This window comes from Poecile atricapillus, chromosome 2 (genome assembly GCF_030490865.1).
Source record: "Poecile atricapillus isolate bPoeAtr1 chromosome 2, bPoeAtr1.hap1, whole genome shotgun sequence".
NCBI lineage: Eukaryota > Metazoa > Chordata > Aves > Passeriformes > Paridae > Poecile > Poecile atricapillus.
Genome location: NC_081250.1, coordinates 102,823,253 through 102,839,942, shown reverse-complemented (window position 1 = coordinate 102,839,942; position 16,690 = coordinate 102,823,253). Strand labels below are relative to the sequence as shown.

The window sequence follows — 16,690 nt, the reverse complement described above, 5'->3', positions numbered from 1 at the left end:
GCCTCTACAGAAATTGATAGCCTCATCCCTGACTCTAAGGGCTTACAAATTAAATGCAGTATCCAGGCAACCTCATTTTACTCAAGTTGTTCTTGCTTGAAGTCACATGAAAAAGAAGTGAGTGTGAGGACCAGGGCTATGCTCCATCTCTCTTCAACCAGAATGACCCCTCTTGCGTGCCAGGGGGTGATGCTGCTGACTGGTGATTACTTTCAGTTTCATATCTGCTTCCAGAATAACACCACATTTAAAAAAAGAAGAAACAAAAAGAGAGCGAGAACGGTAACTCTTTATCCTGCCTAAGCTTGTGTAACAGGTTTTCATATAATGATTTTAGTGTTTAAGGTCTTTTTTTATTGAACTGTTTCAGTATCCAGAAAAAGACATTTCTCTTACTCAGCTTCATTAGTTGTAGGAAATCACTGGATTAAAGTTGAGAGCAGATTAGCAAAAATAAACTGTAGTATGTCTTGGGCATATGGTGCTGCGTATGAATGGGTTTTAACTACTTATCTGTGTATAACAAAGAGTAGAAGGAGAGATTTGTCTTAGTGTGCAATAATTATAATGTGCAGTAGCGGCATAGCTGAACAGGCAGAAACCACAAAGCCAGGGAAAGCTTTTGGTTCAGATTGGTATGTGGTGTGTGTGCTGGTCCCCGAGCTCACATCATATTTTCTGCCAGCTCATGGTTGGCCACAAGACTGGACTTGGCTGATTAACAGTATGCCTCTCCCTCCTTTCCCTTCCTCTTTGCTGGGCTCATGTTTTGCAGTGCTGGGTTAGAGTGGGTTACAGAGACTGGGATTTAGCCCACCTGACATGGGAGCTGGTCCAGGGACACTGCTCAATCACATGGACCAGAGGAGGAGGGCAACCACTGTTGCCAACTGCGGGCAACCCATGACAGCCCAGGCTTTACCTCAGCTGGAAATTGTCCCCCACAGAGCAAGTATAAACAGGAGCAATAAATAAAAGAGGTCAGAAGATCAGGGTGATGTGGGGGGTATCGGCCTTCAGGCTCTGGTCACAGACAGAGCAACTCAGACTGCTTTGAATTAAAATTCTACAATTTCCAGCTTTCTGCTTTTTTTCCTTTGATACCTTTTGATCCCCTCTGATACCTCAATCTGAAAAGTGTCAAGTTTATGCCTTTTCTAAATAGGCCCAGCTCACACTGTTTTGGAAACCAGTCCTGACACAAACATAAACTTCGGTAACATCCTGACGGTGCTCTAGCTCTCACTTCTCAGGAAAACTATGCTTTTCCATTTGGGAAATGAGAGGTTTCTCAGTGAAGCAGTGATGATGACATCATATCCACGTCTTAAAAATATTTGCTTAAAAAGGGATATAAAGATTTGCAAAACCAATCAAGTCTGGTTTATAAAGTAAATTCAAAAATACCTGGAGAATTATCTGGTCTTTATCTGGGCTCCTCAGTATGTTTGTTAGCACGGATTAACAAATAATGCTATGCCACATACATGCATGTGCTTGCCTACTTTTGTGGGGTTGCTTTCCTCTGAGGTTTCCACAATGTGTTTCACATCAACTGTGAGTAAGATTCTTGGACTTCTGCCTTGGCTTAATCAAACATGAATCACTGACCCATGCAAAAAGAAAGTTTAGCCAAAAATTGTGGTGGCTCATAGAAGAAAAGGGGGGAATGTTCCCCCCCTCTGTGAAGTTTTAACTAATTTTATTCCTTGTTTTGGTGGGAAATTTTGGGCATTAAAAGATTCCCTGACAAGGACCTGATCATCTTGTTCTTTAAGGATTATTATGAAAAATTCCCAGAATATTTAGGAGAATATTCTTTCTATCTCTTAAATTAATTGTATAATGGTGAAACCTGCCAAACTTGCAGGCTTTGTATTTGTCTTATCAATAACACAGTGTTGCTTCTGTTGCAGAGTTCCCTGAAGAGGAGAGGCAGCAGAGAAATCCACAAAGAAAAAAAGACATTTACCCAGGTATGGTTTCCATGAACATGCAACTTTGAGCAAAATCACATGATGCAACTCAAAATTTATTTTTATGAGTTTTGACAGGACCATCAGGTATATTAACTTGAGTGCAATTAGGCCTTAATCTACTGAGACCTCCCAGAGATAATGTAGAAGCAATTTAGGACAAAAGTGCAGTCTCTAAACTGTGCAGCTTCTCGGGTTCATTGTGCTTGTATCCATTGATTCAGGCTGCAGGTTCTCTATAAGAAGAGCAAATCACCTTGCCTCACAAAATAATTGGACTGCAGCTTAGGGACTAACTAAATTTATACACCGTGCCAAAGATTTTGTGCTAATGAGTGTCTTGGCAGCAATGCAGCTCACACACTGCAACGACACCTCGCGAGCTCTCGTGTCTCAGGGCTTCATCTCCCTGATGTTGCAGGAACTCGTCCTCCCCAAAGCTGAGGTACCACAAAGCTGAGGTACCACAGAGGGCCTAAGCTGCCCGCTCAGTCTCTCTTTGGACACAGGTTTTACTGGGATCTCGTTGGTCAGTCCTTCCCAGGAAAGCAGTCTGCCTGGTTTCCTCTGCTTTCTGTGCTGACTATAGGAGTTAAAGCTTTTCCCAGCACCCGCACAGTTACTGTTTATAGCCAGAGAGATGGGGATAGTATTTCACCTCACCGGGAAAGGAGCCAGGAGAGACATTGTGCCTTCATTAGAGAAGGGATATGCTTCCCCTGCTGCCCCCTTGGCAGGCTCAGTGTACACTGCTGAGACTTATGGGTTGTCTAGTCTTAAAATCCATTGATTTGTAAGAGAAACCATAAAAAATCACTACAATATGTTGAACTTGAGGGGGTAAGGCAGGCAGCTGAGTGGGTATACTGGAGGACTGGCCCATGGCCAGGGCACTTCAGCCTGCTTTCCCAGGACACAGCAGACTGAGAGTCCTCGCCAAGATGACACAAGCATGGCTTAATCATACCTTAAAATGGGGCACTTGCTATGGAGAATTATTTAAGTTGTCAGTCAGGCCAGAGTTTGTTTTTCTGTGAGTATGTAAAATGTATGGATGAAATATATACACATGCCCACACACTGGGCAATTTACAGATGAAGCTACATGAAGGCACAGCTGTGTCCATTGGGGTTTGTGGGCAGCACTGTCCTTCCCTTCCTCATTCCTGGAGATACAGAGCTGTGCAAAGAGAATGGATTCTCGTGCTTGTTTCCTCCACCCAAATCCAGGCATTAAGAGCAGCTATAGTTTCCTTTAGAAAGCCTTAAAAAGGACTTCACAAAATTAACTGAGTAACCACGTGGGAGCTCAGCACCACTTCATACAAAGGGAAGTGATCCCAGAAGCCATATGGAGAGAAAAACTTTTACCCTCTACACACACATCATGAGTCTTGCAAGCAGAGGAGATGGGGTTGGAAATGAAAACCATTGCATCAGCACTCTGCAAGGTAGCCATTCAGTTTTCTTCACCAATTCTTTAGGGTAAAAAGACTGAGGAATAACCTTATATACTAACATAACCCAGCCTATATGTACATGTCCCGGCTTCCTCCCAACTCTAGGATATTACCCATAGTGTCTCCAAACCCAGGCGTCCATTCAGATGTATTTGCTGGTTGAGATCAGGGCACATCACAGCAAATGCTTGACCTGGTCAAACAGCTGCCAGGTCTTGGGCATGGCCTAAAAGGGGTGGTACAGACACAGCCCAGGAGGTTCAAAATGTTGCTCTTCTGGGACAGATACCCTAAATATCTAGACTGAACACCCATTATATGTTCTGTGACTGAGAAGGCCTCAAACTTAGATTCTGTGCATCCAGATGCTTAGAGATATGTATAACATATGGCAAGACTGATGTTTTCACTGAGAGCTTGTCATGAAAGTTAGCTGAAACTTCACACCCACCACAGGGCACACCGAATAGGTAATACCCATGAAGTTGATTGTCTTGAAGTTGTGTAAAAGCAGAACTCGTAGTAGCACTCTCCCACCTCTAGCAGTATTGAAGAAAAAAAGTTTTTATTCAGCAGAATTGCAAAACGGAGCTTCTTGGAAAATACCAGGCACCAGGCAAAACACAAAGAAAAGTGGTTCTCCAGCGCAAGGTAGGAGTGCTGGCACTCAGCCAGATGCTTGGGTGCTGGTTGTACTGCCTTGTCGTCAGACTTGCAACCCCAAAATTGCTTACCAGTCTTCTGCCTGGCAATTCCCTTGAGCTGGTGGTGGTGGTAGAGATGGTGTTGGCCTATATCTCGCTTTGTGTCTTCTTGCCAGAAAAGAAATATTGTATTGGGGAATTTTTGATCAGCTCTTCATTCTGATCACATCTCTCATACATTATGCATTTACATTGCGTAATTAGGTTAATTTCTTTCCTATACACTTAATTTCTTTATCTGCGCATTCTACATTTGTCTAAGTTAGGCAGCAGACTCTGTAGAGATGGATCTGGGTTTTTTCCTTCTGCTTTTTTTACCCATTAACATCCCTCTGAAGTGCCATGCAGAGCCACAGTGCAATTGCATGCAAATTATCACCATCGCTAATCATTAACTCCCATTTATTCTTAATGATCTCTCAAAGTCCATGACCGAGCACCGTGACTGTCACATCTTTGAACTGCTGTTCCCTCTTTTCTTTCTAGATGATTTTCCCTATGTACACATTTTAGGAAAGCATCCACATGCTGGATGTTTAATACAGTCAGGAGGCCATTGCCCATATTCAACCCCTGGGATTTGAGCCTCTCATTCCTCCAAAACCATGGAAAGGATGTTCTCCCTCTTTTTTTTTTTTTTTTTTTTTTTTTTTTCCTGTCCTTTCATTCACAATTTAACTAATAATGAGCTATTCTTAATTTCAGTGATTTGGCCTCTCTTTAGTTTGCCTTATATGTCAAAACTCCGCTCGCCTGTGTGGGTGTCTCACCATCTCACTGTTTCTGCTTGGTTTCAACTGATCAAGAAATCAGTGATATTTCTGTACACAAAGTTTTAGAGGGACAGATGCATGAAGGTTGGAGTCCTACCCTTCTGGCATGCTTAGATCTGGCTGATAAATCTCTCCTGACCATTCTTTTCCTTTGGAAAAAATGCTGTCAGGGGTTGGGATGTTCCCTGTCAGGGAAGCGAGGAAGATCTGGAGCTTTCTCACCTTTCCAGATGGGATCTGTATTTAGTAGGCAATATTAACATCCATCAGCTCTGTTGTTTTGTATGAGGCTTGTGTTTGTTTAATGAAAGAAAATCTTGCTTGTTTCAGCTCTTGCAAAAAAACCAAAACTTGAAAATTTGATCCTTTTTAAAAGAATAATAATTGCTAAGACAAAACCTGGCAATAAAGTAATGCCATTAAAGGGGTTAAAAGTGGTTTTGTCCTGCAATAATAACACATTAACTCCACAGATGCATTGAGACGTGCAGTGATGCTGAGCAAAAGCATTGGGGCCCCAACCCTAAACCCACTGAAGCCTTTCCTTTTTCTTCAAAAGCTTCAAAACTCTGAGTGTGCTGTCCTGAGTGCTGTTATTTGTGCTGTCTGAAAGGCAGTGGGTGCCTGGCTGGAGGTGCCTCTGACCCCAGGGTGGGAGCGGGCCCCTGGTGCTCCCAGGCAGAGCAGAGGGATGGGGCAGGCTGCCCCTTCCCTCGGGCATCGCTCCAGCTGCCTGCAGCCGGGGAGGTGCAAGGCACCAGCTACTGCCACTGACAGCTGGGCTCTTGAGGCCAAAGGCAGACAAGAAGTCGGGTAAAGAATGCAGGATTACAAGGACAGAATAAAGAAAATGTCAGACCAGCTATTAACAGATAAATAAATAAACAACCAGGAGTAATCACCCCACCTGTGGTTCTGATGTGCAGCACTGGTCTGGCTGTAACTTTCCTTCTGAACTTGGTATTTCCCTAAAAGCAAAGCCTAGAGCTCTGTGGATAAACTGATTCACCATGAGAGGAAAACCAGAGGTAATGTGTTGCACAGCCCTGGACAAAGATGATGTTTTAATCACACAGCCTCATCCATCCAAAGCTACCAACATTCAGAGTGACTCCAGCAGAGGCTGCATAGGATTTTGCCAAGTTTTTATTTGATTCTTAATTTGCACTTTTGAGTTATAAAGAGAAAAGCAATTTATAAATATATGTGTGAAAAAGAAAAATGTGTATAAAAGAAATGCAAGGAGACAACAGAGAGGCTAGAAAGTCCATCTTCTAGAGGCTCTGCTTCTAATCAATCCTAAGTACCTTGCTTGAATTAATGTAAAACTTATATTTCTGATGCTAGAAACATGATCACCAAATGAGCTGATTGAAGTTGTGTTTGGCTCTTGGTTATCAATAAAAACCACATATTAACATAAAGTTTGACTATTTTTTTACCTCTATCATGTTATTAACATGTAAGTTAACTTTCTTTTCTATTTAGCATCTTAAAGTCACAACCTGTAGCAGGCGGCATCAATCAGAAACCTGACTGGGTTCAGATACAATTGATCTCTTTTGTGTTTGTTCAGTTATTAACAGCTGAAATTAAGTCATAATTAGCACTTATGTAAATAGAATGTGGCAAAACTAATCTAGGTAACACAGAAGACTAATGTGCTAGGATGTGTGCTGCAGAAATTAAATCATTTCCTCAGATTGCTGAGCCATAATTAGTTTTGTAATTTTTCTTTTTTTTTCATAGTCTGATCTGGGTGAACAATTAAAGTCAGTCATATTTTCCTCTGAATTTGGTTTCCATTATTAGGAATTATAACAAAATGGTGCTTGTGAAAGATAACAGTGCTCCAGAGACCGAAATGAAGTTTCCATATATAATTGCACATATGTTCACATGGCCTACCAACAACGATAAAATCTGCTGTCTCAGGAGATCATCTTTCAAAGCCTGCCTTCCATTATACCGCTAATGCTGATAAATGTGTCTCTTTTGAGGCCAAGTGCCTGTATCTCCATGACAATTCATGAAAGTGATTCATGCAAAGAAATTGTTCATCGGCTTAGAATTTACTTAACCTCGTCTCTTATTTCAGCACAATACACACTGGAGTTTTTATTTGAGATGAGATGCAGTACTTTTTAATGCCCAACACACACAAAAAACCCCAAACAGTCATTCAATACCCTGGTACTTCCTGAAAAATGCAGGTTTTCACATGGGATGGATTTGGATGTAAACACGGTCTAATGAATTTTTCTTCCCTTTTTCACATGTTTTCACCGATCTCCCTTGTGAACAGTTGTTCATCTCAGAAACAGAGATCACAATCTGCTCTATCCTAATTATAACAGCAGTAGAGACAACAGTGTGTTTCCTATTTGGAAAGCAAATCTGGAACTTGATCTATTTCACAGCATTGTGAGATCACAGTAATTAAAGTCTTCACTTTTCAAGGCAACCGTGCAGTTTAGCACACCTTTGTTGTGCTTTCTAGCTGAAGGAGCCCAGAATTTGAGATTATGATGAGCAAATTCATCTGAATACTCTTTGTTTTGTGGTGCTTAGGGGGAACAAGCATGTCATTAAAGGTAAATGGAACAAAAAAATAAATGGAACAAAAAGTGCCAGCAAATCATGGAACCTTTTCATTTGAGTCATTGTTTTCCACAAAGTTTGCTCAGCATTTGAGAAAAAAACATTGTGCTGGCACTCTTGCATCACTGAACACTTGCACAGGCACACATTTTTTTTCTCCCTCTTTAACTCTGGTCAAACTGCTTTGCCAATTTAACCAAAGACCAAGTCATGAAATTTGTCAACTGTGTGGTTTGTGCAGCTCTGTCTGTGAATTGTTTGCTTACTTAACAGATACTGCTCAGAGGATGGGGAGGTGGATATTTTGGAAAATAAGCTGCTGGTTGTGCTTCTATTGTAATATGATCTTGGTTTGGGGGGGTGATTTTTCTTGGCAGGAGGACAGTGCTGATTTGAAGTGCCAGCTCCAGTTTGCCAAAGAGGAGGCAGCGCTGATGCGTAAGAAGATGGCCAAACTGGGGAGGGAGAAGGATGAACTGGAGCAGGAGCTCCAGAAGTACAAGTCCATCTACGGAGATGTGGACAGTCCCCTGCCTACTGGGGAGGCAGGGGGCCCACCCAGCACCAGGGAGGCTGAGCTGAAGCTTCGTTTGAAGTTGGTGGAGGAGGAAGCCAACATACTGGGCAGAAAAATAGTGGAACTGGAGGTGGAGAACAGGGGGATTAAAGCTGAGATGGAGGATATGAGGTGCCAGTATGAAAAAGAGTGTCTCAGCAGGGACCACATTTCAAGCATTCCTACCTCACCCTACGGAGACTCTGTGGAGTCAGCCACGGAGCTACGCAGGCACCTGCAGTTTGTGGAAGAGGAAGCAGAGCTGCTGAGGAGGTCCATCTCTGAAATTGAGGATCACAACAAGCAGCTAACGAATGAGCTGAACAAATTCAAGTTTGAGCCGGGCCAGGAGCCAGGCTGGTTGGATGACGCAGCATCCAAGGGTGGTGGGACCTTGCAAGAGGAGCTGAAGTCGGCCAGGTCACAAATCAATGAGCTGAGTGGGAAGGTGATGAAGCTCCAGTATGAGAACAGGGTCCTGATGTCCAATGTCCAGCGTTATGATCTTGCCTCTCACCTGGGCCTGCGCACTTCCAGCCCCAGGGACAGTGATGCCGACAGCGATGCTGGGAAGAAAGAGAGTGATAGCGAAGATGGTCGTCCACCACAGCCAAAGAGAGAGGGGCCCATTGGGGGCGAGAGTGACTCAGAAGAAGTATATGAGAAGACGTCGGGTTTTGGGAGTGGGAAGCCATCAGAAGTCAGTGACCTGTGCTCCACTGAGCTCATGAGAGTGAAAGAGGACACCGAGTCATTAATTAACATCAAACGTGAGGCTGAGCGACTTGAAAGGACTGTGGAGCGCCTTATCACTGATACTGACAGCTTGATTTATGATGCAAAAGTGCATGTAACCAGCAGCCCATCCACCGAGCAGGATTTCAGAAGTGGTGAGGAAAGGGGAGAAGATAAGCATGAACCAGAGCTTCTGGACACTGTCAACTCCAGGATGAAAGCTTTCCGGAAGGAGCTTCAGACCTTCCTGGAAAAGGTTGATCACCTTGGAGAGGGCCTTAAGGAGCAGATGGAGGACCTCTCCCCTCTTCCCCATCTCACAGAATCTTCCAGTTTCCTATCCACAATGACATCCATGTCCCGAGACTCTCCCATTGGTAACCTGGGGAAGGAATTAATCACTGACTTCCAGGTAGGTCAGCCTTTTATTTGCGTTCTTTCTCTTTATCGTTTCTCTTTCTTTCTGGCAATTGCTACCCTAGAGCTAATTTTCCTCACAGCTGCTTTGTTATGATTTCAGACCCGCAGTGTATTAAGTGTGTAATGTTAAAAAAACACTTTATAGCTTTTTTTCCTTTTATTTATTTATTTGCACAACTCCTTTGATTCAGAGGCGGTTCCTCGTGGCAAAAAGGCTAATCCATTGGTGTTAAAGAGATCTGTCTTCTTTTTGTCTGTAACAGCAGTGTTTCCCTGTGAAAGAGGAGATTAATTAAAAAAAAAAAATAAATCTGATGAATGTAAATTAGAAGCCTTGCTAAGAAATGTGAGGAGGTCTTTTATTATGCTCTCTTGTAAAAGGGTCAGGCATGTTCTCAAAAGCCTTGCCAAAAGAACCCAACCAAATGCAGTTTTCTAAGTGATGTGTTTTGAAAAGCCTGCTTACAGCTCACTCCCCTAACCGAGCAGCGAGTGAGAAGCTCTGTAGCCAGCGAAGGACTGCCTTGCCTAAAGCGTTGCCCATGGGCGCATGTCTAAACTGCCACAACTGCCACACTGGATATGGCTTTTCTGCACCGCACAAGTAAGGAAGGAAGAGCCTTGTGTCCCATATCCTTCATGACTTGTATGCTTGCTGTTGGTTTGACTCATGCATCCTCATTGCATGCGCCTCATAACCAGTGTTTGCATTCTTTTTTCCTCTCTTTCTCTTTTTTGCTTTTCAGATGTTTCAGCCCATCATTTTGCTCATCCTCATTTTGGTTTTGTTCTCTTCACTTTCTTATGCCACTGTATTTAAGTTGTTTTTTCTGTTCACGCTTTTCTTTGTCTTGTAGTTTTTCAGTCGTCTACCTTACCCATTTTTGTTTTCTTTATTCCCTCCTGTCCTTTTGTTTTTTTGTTACAAACCGCCCATGCATCTAACAGTCCAAACTGAGGGATCAGATGGAGTGGCAGCTCAAACAAGATCGTGGAGAGGAGCAAGAGATTCGCCACCAGCGAGCCACCACCGACCCACACCGCAGAGCTGATGGAGACATTAAACTCTACAGGCCAGGAGACAAGGGCTGTTTCAGTCTAGAGGTCAGCAAAGCAGCCCGTCTTACTCACTGCCTCCTGCTGCCTTAGCCAGGAGATGAGTAACAGAAGCCAGGGGTTGGGGGAGTAAATTAGACCAGACACAGCACCCCTGCCATGAAATTTGTGGTTGATCTCATTTGCCCCGTGCAGTTTCAGAAAAGCAGATTTGTCCTAACTTTGGAGCCATCACCCTGCTCCCAGTAGCTTTGCCAAAGGGGAAAGTACAGCTCAGGGACCCATTACAACTGAGTAGAGAAATGAAAGATCTCCAGAAGAGCCTGTAATGTATATTTGATCATGCTTCCAGATTTTACCTTGTTGGATATTTTGAATCTGGAAAGTCTACAGATAGAGATTGCTTTGCATTTTGCCTGTCAGTAGATGTTGGTGTGCATGGTGATTCTCAACACCATGCAGGACTACAGCACCCTGCAGCTTCCAGAAAAACTTATTTAAAACATAGTTCTCCATTGTTTGGGTTGTTGAGTGCTTTTCCATTTGTCAAAAACATCAATCAGTTTTTATTTGAATCTTCATTCATGCAGAGGCCGTATCTGCCTCAGTAAACATCTCCTTAGCTACTTTCTCATGAACACAGATTGTCCAGACAATGCAACTGGTCATGAAGAAAACAATTTCGAATCTGTCTCCATAAAGGTGGGATTGGAGTAGTGAACAACTTTTCTGCTGGCCACTTGGAAGCCAATTCTCGAAAATGTGATGGTTAGAGTAGCTTCTAGTGAGGGATGAGTTTTAACATGCTTTTAATTCTATAGACACACGAAGAAGACTTAATAGATCTGAAACCCCTAACTCAGTCTGGGAAAAGGGGACTGCTGGCTAGGACAGCTGGGTTAACGAGGAAGCAACTGCAAAACTTAGAAAGCAGGGGTAGGAAAAGAAAAATTTCAGGGCAGCTGGTAGCCAAACAACATGATGATGTGAATATGAAAGGGGGAAGGTGGCCCTTCATCTTAACACAGGTAATTCTTTGTTGGTTTTGTTTGGTTTGGTTTAAAATATCCTGACAGCACAGATCTTTGGTAGGATTAGAACAATAAATTTGTTCAGCAGTGTCTCTTCCAACTTTTCACTTGTAACAGTGATAATAGACCTGAGGAAGGATATCTGATAAATCCAGGACACCATCAGCCTCTCACTGAAGGGTAAAGTAATTCTTCCTCAGCTGTGAAAGGAGCCAGTGAGGTAGAGAACTCCTGTTGTTCAGCATGGATCCCTTTGCAATCAGAAATTGATATTGCTTGACAGTTAGGGTAGATAGGGTCAGAAAATTACTCCAGCAATATTTCAATATTACAATATTTATGTTTAAATTCTGTCATATTTATTGGCTCCCCATTATCTTAGATCCGTGTTGTTATTATATTAAGGCCTATATGTGTATGCCCTCTGTTAGGATTAAGGATTTGACTAGGTATTTTGGCACAATACCTTTTTTTTTCCTCTCCCAGGATGGGATGAGGTATAAAATATGTGCAGAAAACTGTGCTCGAACAGAGGATGGACAGTTTTCCTGGCAAGGAACAAACCAGTAATTATAATTAAGAGTAGAGAATAACCAGTTTAGGACCAGATGTGCTCAAAGTATGAACAAGGCTGGGGCTCAAGTAGTCTAACTTGAGAAAATGTGGAGGACTAAGGTGTTTTTACAGTCACAATCACTTAAGCAACACAGAATATTACAGTGCTTTATGCTAAAACTTTTCAGTGAGTAGGCAGCCTGTGAAAATCTTAAAATCTGTAATAGTCAAACCCAAATGAAGGAGAAGATTTCTCAAAATAATTTAGGAATGTATAATTTTTAATTTGATTGTTCCATTTGAATTTATTATTCAATTTAATTATTTTAATTTATTTTAATTTCATTTTTTAAAATTACATGCACTGCACTAGCAAAAAACTGCTAATTTTTTTTTTGTTCCAGATGAGTGAGGAGGAAAGAATACTATTCAAATACTGAAGGTGTATTTTTATTACCACAGAAATTTCAAATGGAGATTCAAACCTTTTAATGCCCACAGTGGGTATGGCTACACATGAGTCTTTATCTGCTTTGACTTAAGAAGTGAAAATATTTGCACTGGCCCTTCATTTCACTGAGGAAAATGTTTTCTTTTTATTCAAGCAAGCCCACTTATCTAAATTAATTTTTTTCCAAGCTGAATTTTACAGTAAAATTTTCACAAGCAATGCCGAACAGATTCCATTTAGCAATTTCTTCTATTTTTAAAAATGAGCACCGTGGGAGCATAATTGTTTGATTAAATACAATAAATGCAGACAGACATGTGCTCAAAACTACCCTGTGGCCTAACTGTAAACATCTGTTGTTTGGGCTTTGCACTGCAGTTGTTTGTGCAACAGGATTATTAGAATGTATTTGCGTGTTAAAGAGGTAGGTTAGAGTCCCAGACAAGGGAAATTATATCTTGAAATTGCCTTAAGAACAGGGCTTTGTTTTCTTGCTGAAACAAGCCTTTCAGCTGCTGTTGTGGGAGACTGGAGCCCATTGGGGTGGATGTTCGATCCATTATTCATGATTTTAGCAGAGCTCTGTTATTGTGGAACAGGGAAATCGTTCTTTACTATCCAAGGAAAAATCAGGTGAACTAGTAAGAATTGCCCTGACTAAAACAAACAGGAGACCTAAAACAAGGTAACATAGAGCAAACATCTTATGGCAACAATTGGAAACCAGTGGGAAAAACAGTAAATAATTTTTCACCTGGTGATTCGTGCCAACGGAATATCCATAAATAAAAGGCAGTTTCCTCAAGCAATCTCCTCCTGTTTATTCAGAAGCAAGAAGACATTCTGAAGAAGAAAAAATTCACTCTTTCAAATGACCAGATATGGTTTGTTATGTTTGATACCTAATGCTGTACATTGGAGCTGTATCTCCTAGTTCTCTTCCTTCAGAGGATCTCAGTTTTCCTGAGCAGGTGTATATCAAAGGAAAATGCACTTTGTATTTCAGATTTTGATTATTTTCATACATGTTAGTTTGGTTTAGTAGAAAAATATCATAAAATCTCTGACACTCACAGGTTATAGAAAAAAAAAAACCACTGAATGGAATTCATGTCAAAGGAGTGAATTGCCACCAAGATTTAAAATAAAAGCAGATAGGCTGGAGAAGGTGAGAGCATGTCTTAAACAGCAAGTTTTCCACAAGGTCTAGTAACTAAATAGGAACACCATGCACTGTAGAATAATTTCTTTTAAGACATTTTTAATATGTTTATCCATTTTCCTTACTTAACATGCCAATAAGGAATGTATAACTCTAAGTTAGTTACTGGGTTAAGCATGGACCAACCAGATACAGTGATGTGCAAGTTAGGTAAGTAAATTTACCACCTGCTTTGAATCAAAACCTCTGTATGGATCCATTTTGGATGTATAATGAGAATTTTGATCTACATTTTGACCGTTCTATGTTTAAACTGGTGCTGTTTCTGTGCAATTTTCCTAATCCCATGTGAAAGTTTTTCAGCTGGATGGTTTTTTCATCAGCTCCCAGCCATGTGCTGAAAATTCACACGTCCATTTCTCTGGTTGAAGGTTTTGTTTTTCCAAAAAGGAAACAGTGAATGGTTTTACACATTGTGACTTTTTTTCTCCTGGTAAAAAAAGCAAACGAAACAACAGGAACCGAGGACCACATAGAAAATTGTATGTCTTATGTCCACTATTCCTCCAATGCAAAGCTGTGGGAAGAAGAAAGATAAACTGATGCTGTGATTATTCCTTCCCACCAAGATTAGGGGAAGCAAGAATAATTTACTTTGATGTATTGTATTCTTTCTTGCTATGTGAGATTCTGTAGAGGTTGACAATGGCTTAAAAAGACCCTTTATGATGTAAATCTGGATATTTGAGTCCTAACTGAACTTGGTGGGACTTTATGTACTATCCATACAATGAGATGGATTTTTAAAGACTTGGAGTGTTCTGTGTTTTCCCAAACTCCGAGACTTTTCATATAAGCACAGACAAATAACCACACAGCTGCCTATTTGCCACTAGCAAATGGAATATATGTCATCTATTTTTAAGGGGTGAGAAGAAGCGGACATTTCAGAAGCTCTGCAAATTCAGTTAGATGTGAATTGCATGTAAGAATTATAACAAAAAGCACTGGAACTTTCTTTCAGCCTGTTGCATGCAATGGCCAGCTGTCAGTCTGTGAAAAAGAAGCAATTTTTAAACTATGTGTTCAAATGTAAGGTCCAAATATCAAAGTATTATAATGTAGCTTTAGAAGAGCAGCATAAAATATTCATCTTTTGACTTCCTTGGAATTGCAATCAAATGCTGGAGAGCATCATTCTACCCTGCCTCCTCAGGCCTTATTTTGTTTGATCATTTCTGAGGGGGAAAAAAAACACAAAAAAAGCTTAAGAGAAAGATTCCATGAAATTTCATGTTCACAGTTGTTGCATATAAATTGATTAAGTTTGCAGGAGAATTGAGATTGCAATTAGCAATGGTAAAATGGAGAAAACAGAAAAGTAAAACCCAGCCATACCTTGTCTTGGATGGCAATCTTGTAAAAACAAGTCATGGCAGAAATGTGGGATTGTGTGAGCTGCAAAGAAACCTGAAAAGCTGTCAACACCCTGAGAGGGGGAAAGGGGTCAGTACAGTGAGGGAGCGGTGGTGAAGTCCCCAGGTGTGGATGACTTTTCTCTGTGCATCCTCTTGAGGTAAAGACATCAGCATGGATTAGCTTGTTCAGGAGTGACAACAGGTGAGATAAAAGGACTGAGCAGAAGGATTTGGCAGTGCCTGTGCGAGGGGACAGGAGTGGAAGCGTATCTGGTAATGCAATAGCTGGGATCCATGGGAGACTGTTAGTCGGTGTTGAGCTGCGGATGAAGTGCAGCTGTTTCTGTGGTGCTGTGGTAGAGTAGCACTAGCTCGTAGTTCCCATGGTATTGTGTTTGTATGTCTGGCTGTAGTGAGTTTGTGTCTGTTCTGTGATGTCAGTACATTGTGCAGTGGCCGTCGTATTCGGAGTGTCTTTCGTTCCTCGTGTAACACCATTCCTTAATGAGAACAAAGGAAACAAAGAATGGAATATAGCAGATTATCAACTGTTGTGTCCATTTTGTAGTAGTGTTGCTTTACCAAACAAAACAAAACCACAGTTGTGCCACAGACTACACCCTGCCGGTCGTATGATAGGGGACCGATTTCCACATACGAACATCCAGACATCCATCAGTGCAGTATCAGGTACCTGAACAGCATGCACAAACATTACATGATACATTAATAAGTATTATTCATTCACAATCCTAATAGATTGTTCAGCAGCAATCTATTAGGCACTTAAGCAGCCTTGCCTTCCGTGATTTGAGCAGTGGAGATATCCCAAAGCTTCTGGTAGAAATGCCATTATATATTATTATAGACAATGAAGAGTCCTCAGGTTGCATTGGAAGAGAGAAGGTGTGCAGCTCTGCATTCATGCACTAGCTTTTCAACTTAAATCTACTTGAGGGCTTAAAAAAATGTGTTGTCCTTAAAGAGGCAAAGCAGTTGTGATGTGATTTTGACTTAGTGTACGTCTGCAACTGCCTTTATGATACATTTAATTTCTTTTCAGTAATTCCAACAGTTACCACACAATCAATACTAGCACCCAAGTTTCCTGAAATTTGGCTTTGCATGGGCTACATATTTATTAAAAAATTGGATGTGCTAATAATTTTGAATTCATAAAGGGAAAGAACAGATTTATTTTTTTTAAAATTATACATTAGTGAACTGATACATTGGTTTTTGTTTGCCATATTCCTAAAGAAGCCTGATCAGAATAAAACGATGCAGAAATTCCTGATGAAAGTAATTTTTCCTTTATTTCATGAAAGAATTAAATTAACAAATTGCAAATGTTTGTGCAAAACTGACAAATCCCATCACATGTAGTTCTTTTCAAATTACTTGTGACACCAAATTTTGACCTTGTGCACTACAAAATGTCTGCAGACACATTAGAGACAGATGAAATTGATAAGGCAGATAATGTTCTCTTAGCCACTTTATGTGTACCTTTCAGAGGGATGGAAGTGTCATTTCTTCAGGTACAAAACAGATATGCACAAGTCAATAAATGACTCAAGTAAAGAAGGAACTGATAGGGCCCAGAAAGCCTTTGTAGGTCCACTCGTGGTTTTCATGGAGTGTGGTCCTGCAGGTAGTTTTTGGGATACTTACATTTGCCTTATTTCATTTTTCCCTAGAGGAGGGGTGAGTGTCTGTTCCAGGGAGACATACATTTTGAATAGCCAAAGTGTTCCAACAAGGGCTGTGTGGCCTGAGCAACAGCAGCTGC

General features: G+C 41.2%; 1 protein-coding gene across 10 annotated transcripts in view; it reads left to right on the top strand.

Moving 5' to 3' along the window:
• Nucleotides 1–16,690, top strand: part of MTCL1 (microtubule crosslinking factor 1) — a 104,767-nt gene that overhangs the window by 53,930 nt on the left and 34,147 nt on the right. For 4 of the 10 annotated variants that reach the window (XM_058830493.1, XM_058830498.1, XM_058830490.1 and 1 more), the window contains exons 4-7: nucleotides 1,917–1,976; nucleotides 4,010–4,087; nucleotides 7,892–9,217; nucleotides 10,174–10,329. In XM_058830493.1, the coding sequence (XP_058686476.1) occupies nucleotides 1,917–1,976; nucleotides 4,010–4,087; nucleotides 7,892–9,217; nucleotides 10,174–10,329 (1,620 nt within the window). The remainder of the gene's footprint in view (nucleotides 1–1,916; nucleotides 1,977–4,009; nucleotides 4,088–7,891; nucleotides 9,218–10,173; nucleotides 10,330–16,690) is intronic. The other 6 variants (XM_058830497.1, XM_058830492.1, XM_058830500.1 and 3 more) reach the window with 3 other exon arrangements.